General features: G+C 33.1%; 1 protein-coding gene across 1 annotated transcript; it reads left to right on the top strand.

Moving 5' to 3' along the window:
* Positions 1-1263: 1263 nt before the first annotated feature.
* LOC106770568 (histone H1) lies at positions 1264-6963 on the top strand. Its single transcript, XM_014656370.1, has 4 exons — positions 1264-1482; positions 1561-2469; positions 6115-6183; positions 6273-6963. The coding sequence occupies exons 1-4, from the start codon at positions 1354-1356 to the stop codon at positions 6678-6680; spliced, it is 1515 nt and encodes a 504-aa protein (XP_014511856.1). The 5' UTR covers positions 1264-1353; the 3' UTR covers positions 6681-6963.
* Positions 6964-7979: the final 1016 nt, after the last annotated feature.

Genomic DNA, 7979 nt, shown 5'->3' with positions numbered 1-7979 from the left:
ACAACAAATAAAGTTAAAAAATTTGGTAAAAAGGACTAAAACAAGAGTTTTCTAGAGTTGAAGGACTAAATTATACCTTAGTTTGAAAAAGAGAATTTTAACCAAAATCGTCCTAAAATATAGGAACTAAAAACATATTTAACCCTTCTTAATATTCAGATTGTGATATATAATTCACAATGTCCAATGTTCTATTATGTTAAGACTATATATCTTATTTAGAAAAACCATTAATACTATAGTCATATACAACAAAATTCATGTGCTTAATTTATTGAATTTAATAATATATTTTATCTCAGGAAGTGTAATAAATATATAATTAATAATTGAATTCATAACTTATGGGTTTGTAATTAAAAACTTAACGTTTTAGTTTTTATATATTTTTTGCATTGATGATTATGGAAAAGTATTAAAGTTGAGAGTTTGAGAATAAACTAAAAAAAAAGATAGTTAATTGTGTATTATTCCATTTGTGGTCCATAAATGCGTATAGGAACAGTAGTGACTAGACATCGTTTAATAAACCTCCAAAGCAAGGAAGCTGCAACTTACATGAATGCACTCCCTCTTCTTTTTCAAAAGCGCGGGAAATTTTTATTTTCTTTAAAATTTGAATCAATTTTCAATTTGTGGATGTTTGCTGCCTCACATTTTCTCATTAAATCCATTTATACAAATTAAATTTATTCATAGTTAAATATTATCGTTAATGAGATGAAGAGAATCAAAATAACATGTAAAGAAAGAAATATATTAAAAAGGCACATAATTAATATATTTATTAAAAAGAAAACAGAGAAAATATGCATTTATTAAATTTCTTTCATTTTCACAAATTTTTAATAATTAATTTTGTGTTAAAAAATGTAGATTGAAAAAGAAAATGCACAAAAGAAAGTGTGAAAAAAATGTAAAACATTAATTAGATTCCTTAAACTGAAAATTGTGAAATAATAAAAATCAAAGAGAAAAAATGAATTTATTTTAATGTTGAGGTATTTGGGGAAGAGTGCAGAATAGGGAAAAGCGAAGGGGCGAAATGCAAACCCCAAACGGCAAAGTGAGAAGAGAGTTATAGAATGGACGTAAGCAAAAGGAAAGTGGGGAAATGAAGGGCGTGGATGAATCCATGAAAACCCTACGGTTAAATCATGACCGTCATGATGAACTCATCACCATTGATTGTTCCAATTTCCACCACACAGAGAAGACATTTTACAAAACTACCTAACACAGTTTCTCTCTCTAACTCAATTATATTAACACACTTTCTCTTCTTCAAGTGAAACCAATCCAATTCCCAATTTTCGAATCTACCCTTTCTCTCTCTTTCTCTCTCTCTCTACCATGGAGCCATCCTCGATCTCCCCACCGCCAGCTCCGCCAGCCACCGCCGTCCCCTTTCCGGCCGACACCAACGACCACCTCCCGGCGCCCATTGCGGAGCCGCCGTCAAATCACCCGCCCTACGCCGAGGTAAGCGAAGCAGTTTTTATATGGAAAAAAGAATTCGGTTCTTTCTGTGTTTTCAAACCTAATTGAATTCTTGTGAAGATGATATACACCGCAATCGAGGCGCTGAAGGAGAAGGACGGTTCGAGCAAGAAGGCGATAGGGAAGTACATGGAGCAAGTTTACAAGGACCAGCTTCCTCCGAATCACTCCACCTTGTTGACTCAGCACTTGACTCGGATGAAGACCAGTGGAATGCTCGTCATGCTGAAGAAGTCCTACGCGCTTCCTAGATCTGCTGCTGCAGCTGCCACTGCTGCTGCAGAGGAACCTGTGCCTGTGCCCGCTCCTTCAACCCTTCCCAGGCCCAGAGGTCGCCCCCGAAAGGCCCAAACCCCCGTCCACAACCTTCCCCAGCCTCTGGCTCAGGACCAGGACGCTGTAATTCCATCGGTTCAGCAGAATGCTGAACCAGTCTGGGCGGCGCTTGGGCTTGCTGACGAGCCTGTGCAAGCTGAGACCCCAAAGAAGCGTCCTGGCCGACCGAAGAAATTGGCCACCGGAGCCCCTGGAACGGGGCGGAGAGGCCGTCCCGTTGGCTCTGGAAAAAGCCCGGGTCGACCTCCTAAGCCCAAATCCATTGCTTCAGACACTTCTGCTTCTGCCTCTCCAGGGTCGAAGAGACGCCCGGGCCGACCGCCTAAAAACCAGACCCAAGCAACTCAAATTCCATTTGCTCCATCTACACCCACTGCCGGTGCTGGTGCGGGTGACGGTGCTGAGGCTGGGGCTGTTTTGGCGGTCTCAGAGCCTGTGGAAGAACAGGCTCCTGCAGGTGATGGAATTATACTCGGGCCTAGAGTCCGTGGTCGACCGAAGAAGTTTGCCGATGAGATTATTCCCTCCGGCCGAGGCAGGGGAAGGGGTCGTGGACGAGGGCGTGGGCGTGGGCGTGGTGGTGGTTTGCAGTTCGCAAGACCTGGAGTTAGGTCCGTTGGCCGCCCGAGGAAGGTGATAAAATTTCTTACAATGTTGTTTTAATTTTGTTAGGACATGGTTTGTGAAATGTTTAATGGTTATGTTTTGGTGTGTGTTTCTGTTTGAGGGTGCATGTGGAAACTTCAAAATTTAAAATGTGGAAGCTTTATTAATTCTGTACTAGATTGATTGCGTAATAGTCTTTATTGCGTTTATTGATTATTATCCTCTGTGGCTTTATTATTTTGTTTTGGGGGATATTACTTCTGAATTGATTTGTGTTGCTTTGCATATATGTGTTAAAAATATATATTGGTTTTTATAAAATTATAAATTTCTTTTCTTCTGAATTATTGATTTATCTTTTATTAGATCTTCTCTGTCTTTTTTGTTGTATTGGTTTTTTGCATTACTGTAGAGCGTGTCTTTAAAATTTCGTGGCTTCATTTGACAATAATTTATCCCCTACAGAAAATGCTTTTATTTTATATCTGGGGTGATGACAATGGTTGAAAATATATCTTGTGATTTCTGTGGAGAATGGTTGGTTTTGATGTTTAAACTGCGAGTTTAATTTATGGATCTACTTTGACTTGTGGAGTTTTTTACGAGTGAATTATGCACTTTGTAAATTGGACTTTTGTTTGTAGTATTATTGCGTACTGAATATGCGTGAGTTTCTGTTTAAATAGTGGGTTAGTTTATAAGGGCTTTTCTGATATGCAGAATTTATCAAAATTTTCTGAGAAAATATTTAAATCTGTTAGTGATTTAAAATTGTTTTTTCCCTCGAGTATTTATGTGACTTTTTTTTTTCTTGTTTGGAGGGTAAAATGTCTGGTTTATGAACTTGTTCGAAGTAAATTTTTATATTCTTTTGGCGTGGATGAATGAAAATCTTTTGTCTTTGATACTTTGAAATCTGTACTAAATTGATAGTGAAAATAGTATTTATGTTGTACTCTTTGACTTCAATAAATGCTGCTTCCCCTCGATGTAGTTGAGGGGTTTTATCTGGAATCTTAACATGATGTTTTCAAAATAGTATAGTTTATAAATTATGTAAAAATACGTTGGGCTGTGTAAATTACAAATGTTTATTTTAGCTATTTTTAAAATCCCGTATTAGATCTTTTTTTCTTAATGCATTACTATGGACCATATGCTATAAAGCATTATAGGAGAGTAAGCAAAACTCTGGCATGACTTTGTTCCAGAGTTTTGATTGCAAAGAGGTTTTATCTTAATTTTGAGGTATCTTTTGTGGGAATTTATGTTGAAATAAAGCGAGTTTTGTTTTTGAAATGCAAGTGTAGACTGCGGAACTACTGTGATGTGATGTGTGGTATTAAACACGTGTAAATTATGCACTTCCATAATGGGAGTTTTTGTTGTCATCCACACTGAAAACCTGAGTTTTTGTTTTTTCTGCGAGTGTACTTTTAAGGAATTTTACTGAAAACCTGAGTTTGTGTTTTATCTGCGAGTGTACTTTGAGGGAATGTTCTCATATTTTAACGTGAGTGTCTACCAAAAAAGTTATAGAGGATATTTTAATTTTATTTTTTTACAAGGTTTATTTATTTAAATATCTTTTAATGATTTTAAAATGTTTTTGCTCGTATGGGACAATTTCTGTGTTGTTTTTCTTATTGTGAGTGGATAACATAAAATCTTTAGGATGATTAAGAAACTTCTATCTGTCAATAAATCCTTTTTCTTTTCCATTTTATTTTGGGCTGGAAAGATATTTATCAGGGATTGAATTATAATGCTTTGTAAAAAGGTTTTGGGTTAAGAACTTTTGTGATAATATTTATTTTAGGATACTTAAGCTACCACTCTTTAGTGACTTTTTTTAATCTGTTATTGGTGCTTTTTAATGACTATATGCTATTAAAAAGAGTAGATGTGTGTTATACAAGTATTTTTTTTTATCAAAGGAAAAAAGTTTATCTTTTTAGATTTGGTTTTCTGTGATGATAAGTCAATGGCTGATTTTTTTGTTAGTAATTTCTGTTGAAAATGTGAGTTTTATATTTAAGCTGCAAAATCAGTTTTTTTTTTATTTTTTTATTTTTTTTTTGTTAAAGACACAAGGTTCAAGTAATGTCGTATGTAACGTTCACAATAATCTGAAAATTTAGCATTTGTGAAAACATTGTGGCATGTGGTAGTGAACATGAGTGAATTGTGTACTCGGAAATAATATCTTTTTTATTGATTTCTACTTTTTTAGTTTGTATTTAAATTATGAGTAGTATACTTCGAAGGGCTACGTTTGAATGCAGAATTTAATACGAGTGTCTTACGATGTCATTAAGTTTTTACATTTAAATCATTTTTTGATATACAAATTTACGACCCAAATTATTTTTGTTTCTATTAGACATGATTTATGATGTTTATTTTTCTTTGTAAATCTTATTGTCAGTGAAATTTTGGTGTTCTTTTCGTGAGTGCGTGATGCTAGGAACTCTTGATGTATACTTTAAAATTTGAACTAGATTGTTTGCAAATATATTATATATCTTGTAATCCTGTTTACTAACTATTTTCATTTTTCCTTTAATATTTGGGGGATTTTTATGTGGAAACCAATCATAATGCTTTGTAAAATATACTGGATTTATAAAGCATTATGAATATTTTGGACCATTGCAAACATTTTACTTTCCTTTTTTAACTCTTTTACACCCTCTGCTGCAATATTGCTGCTTACTGCAGCATCCCTGTGGACCATATGTGATTATAATATTGCAGCTTTATATGCGATTGTTTTTTCTGAAGAAAATGGGTTTATTTCTTCATTGGGTGGTTTGAGGTGTTTGTAAATTAATAACTGAAGATGTTTTATTAATTTTCTGTTGAAAATGTGAGTTTTATCTTTAAATTGCAAGATTTTAATTTGTAGACCTGTTTCTATTTGTGGAATTTGACTTGAATTACACTTTAAAAATAGTATTATTTGTTGTAATGCCTGCTGAAAAACAGAATGGTTATTTTTGAAAGATGGATAGACTATTATTACATGTCATAATTTGACTTGATTATCTGAAAAAGGATATTTGTGGATTATATCGAACTCTATATACAAGTTCCATATTATTATTTTTTTATTCTTGTAATAAATATTTTCAAGCAATCACGTAATGAGAGTAGGATTAATTTGACATGTAGAATTATTGAGTGAATTATGCATCCTGATATATAAATTAAAAGAACTTTATGTATTATAAAAAGCCATCTACAAATTTATATCTGATTTTAACATATTTTCGATTGCTTTTGTTCTTAACTTTGCATATACTTATTGAGTTCGCAACTGTGTTTAGATTTTAAATGTTTGAATTTCTTCATTATTTTTGGATACCCTTCCTTGTCTGGTTTGCTTCCTATGTTTTATAGAAAAATATGTTCGTGTTCTCTGTCAGTTTTTGTTCGATTTATAGTTTTTTATGTTCCCTATACAGTAATTATGCTGCTACTTTTTGTTAACTTGTTTGAATTTCTTTCATATGAGTAGATTTTCTACTTTTTTTAGCTTGCATTTATTCTGTCTCTTTACAAGTAACAATCAATTTAAAATTTGTCTTGTACAAGAACCAAAAAGTATATTTTATACCTTATTTTCCTTCCACATTTATTTACTCAAATTTTCACATTTTGGTGGGACAGGGGTCAACTTTTGCTGGATCTCCACCAAATGCTGCTCATGAAGAACTCAAAAGGAAGCTGGAACACTTTGTGAGTTGACGTAGTCTTTGTTGCATTGTCAATTAATCATTATATTTTTTGAATTTGTTATATTTGATCGTATATTCACTAATTTGCAGCAATCGAAAGTGAAGGAATCCCTGGCAGTGATTAAGCCTCATTTTAACCATCAAAGTCCTGTCACTGCAATTGCAGCTATTCAAGATTTGGAAGAGCTGGGAACAATGGACCTCAATGCACCACTAAGGGATGAAACAATTCCTCTGCAACAGGAGGAGCAGCCACCACAGGCGGCGCAGCCAGTACAGGCGGCTCCACCACAGCAGCAGCCACCTCTGCCACACCTGGCACCAGCACCACTGCAACCTCAGACACAGCTATTTCAACAGCCATTTCCCTCATTTCAACTGCAGCAGCAGCAGCAGCCATTCCATCATCAGCCGGCAGCGCTGCCGTTCCAGCAGGCACCGCAGCAGCACCAGCTATTCCAGGCACCGCCATCGCACCACCAACAGTTTCATCCATAGGAGGGTAACAATTTGATTATGAAAGTAGGAAGTATATTTTATGGTGTTGAATTTGGTTATGAACAATCTGAACAAGTGTTTTAACAAAGACACATGAGGGCAACAAATTTGTAAAGCGAGTAGGCAGTAGCAGAACTGAATTTTCTTCAGTGAACCGATTCGTCATTTAGTTTGTTGTTGTGCACTGGTCTAGATTGACACCTCAAGTAATCTTTAGATTATTAGTGTACCATCATTTTGTAATTCAACTATTTTTTCTTTACCAACTTCTTTGTTTTCTTTTCGCACCTCCCATTATAGTACAATCACGGAAGCAAACTTTTAAAATCTTTATATTTTCCGAAAAATACATTTTAAAATGTATTTAAAAAACTTTTAACTTAATATTCCAAACGAATTTAGTGTATAATATAAAACTGATTTTGAATAGTTTTAGATTAAGTCTAAATCTTATTTTGAATAGTGATGAACAAATTACACATTTTTTTAAACTATTATTAAAATAGGTCATAGAATACAAATATTGAACTAATGTCCTAAGGTGATTACAACTAACAAATGTTATATTTTATATTTAAAAGAACTAAATATTGTGAAACCAAATTTAAAACTACTCATTAGGTTAAAATAGTTTTTCACACCAATTAATTTACTTGATATTAAATAGTGTTACGCGTTTAAATGAATTCTCATAACAAATTAGTTGTGTTATGGCGAAGATTGTGATAATAGTAGAAAGAAAATAAATATTAGATTATATTTAGAATTTAGGATTTAGATTGCATTTCAGGTGATCAAAAGCTATTAAAAACCAATAAATGAATTAACATATTATTTAATAAAATTTAATTCAACATGTAATTTATATGCACAAAATACTGTAAAAGAATATATTTATGTGCATACATAGCAAGTAACATTTTAATAGTAATATATAAAATCATAAATTTAGATGTGGCTGATATGGCCCATGAGAGTCACTGAAGGTTAGAATCATGTACTTGCTGCATATTTATGCTAATTTAATTTATGGAAAAAGAATAATTATTTGACATATTTTTTTATTTTCATCTTTTTAAAAAATTATAAAATTTTATAATTGTATGACTATTTTATCTTTATGTTCTGTGTTAAATAAATATAAAAATATGTCATAGTATCATTATATAATATTTTGTGTGATTTTTCTATATAATTTATGCCAAAACTTTTTTTTTTTTTAAATATTTTCGTCATCTCATCTAATCACATCCTAAAAGTGACAAATCATGATGTCCTCGTTCATTTGTTTTCTTATAA

Source organism: Vigna radiata, chromosome 1, assembly GCF_000741045.1.
Source record: "Vigna radiata var. radiata cultivar VC1973A chromosome 1, Vradiata_ver6, whole genome shotgun sequence".
Taxonomy (NCBI): Eukaryota; Viridiplantae; Streptophyta; class Magnoliopsida; order Fabales; family Fabaceae; genus Vigna; species Vigna radiata.
The sequence above is the reverse complement of the archived record's forward strand: the minus strand, read 5'-3'. Positions and strand labels throughout refer to the sequence as shown.

Bases quoted from the DNA above. Each gene is read 5' to 3' on its own strand.
- LOC106770568 (XM_014656370.1), top strand. From the start codon at position 1,354: ATGGAGCCATCCTCGATCTCCCCACCGCCAGCTCCGCCAGCCACCGCC. The intron at 2,470-6,114 runs GTGATAAAATTT...TTGGTGGGACAG, and splicing joins CCGTTGGCCGCCCGAGGAAG to GGGTCAACTTTTGCTGGATC. The intron at 6,184-6,272 runs GTGAGTTGACGT...ACTAATTTGCAG, and splicing joins AAAGGAAGCTGGAACACTTT to CAATCGAAAGTGAAGGAATC.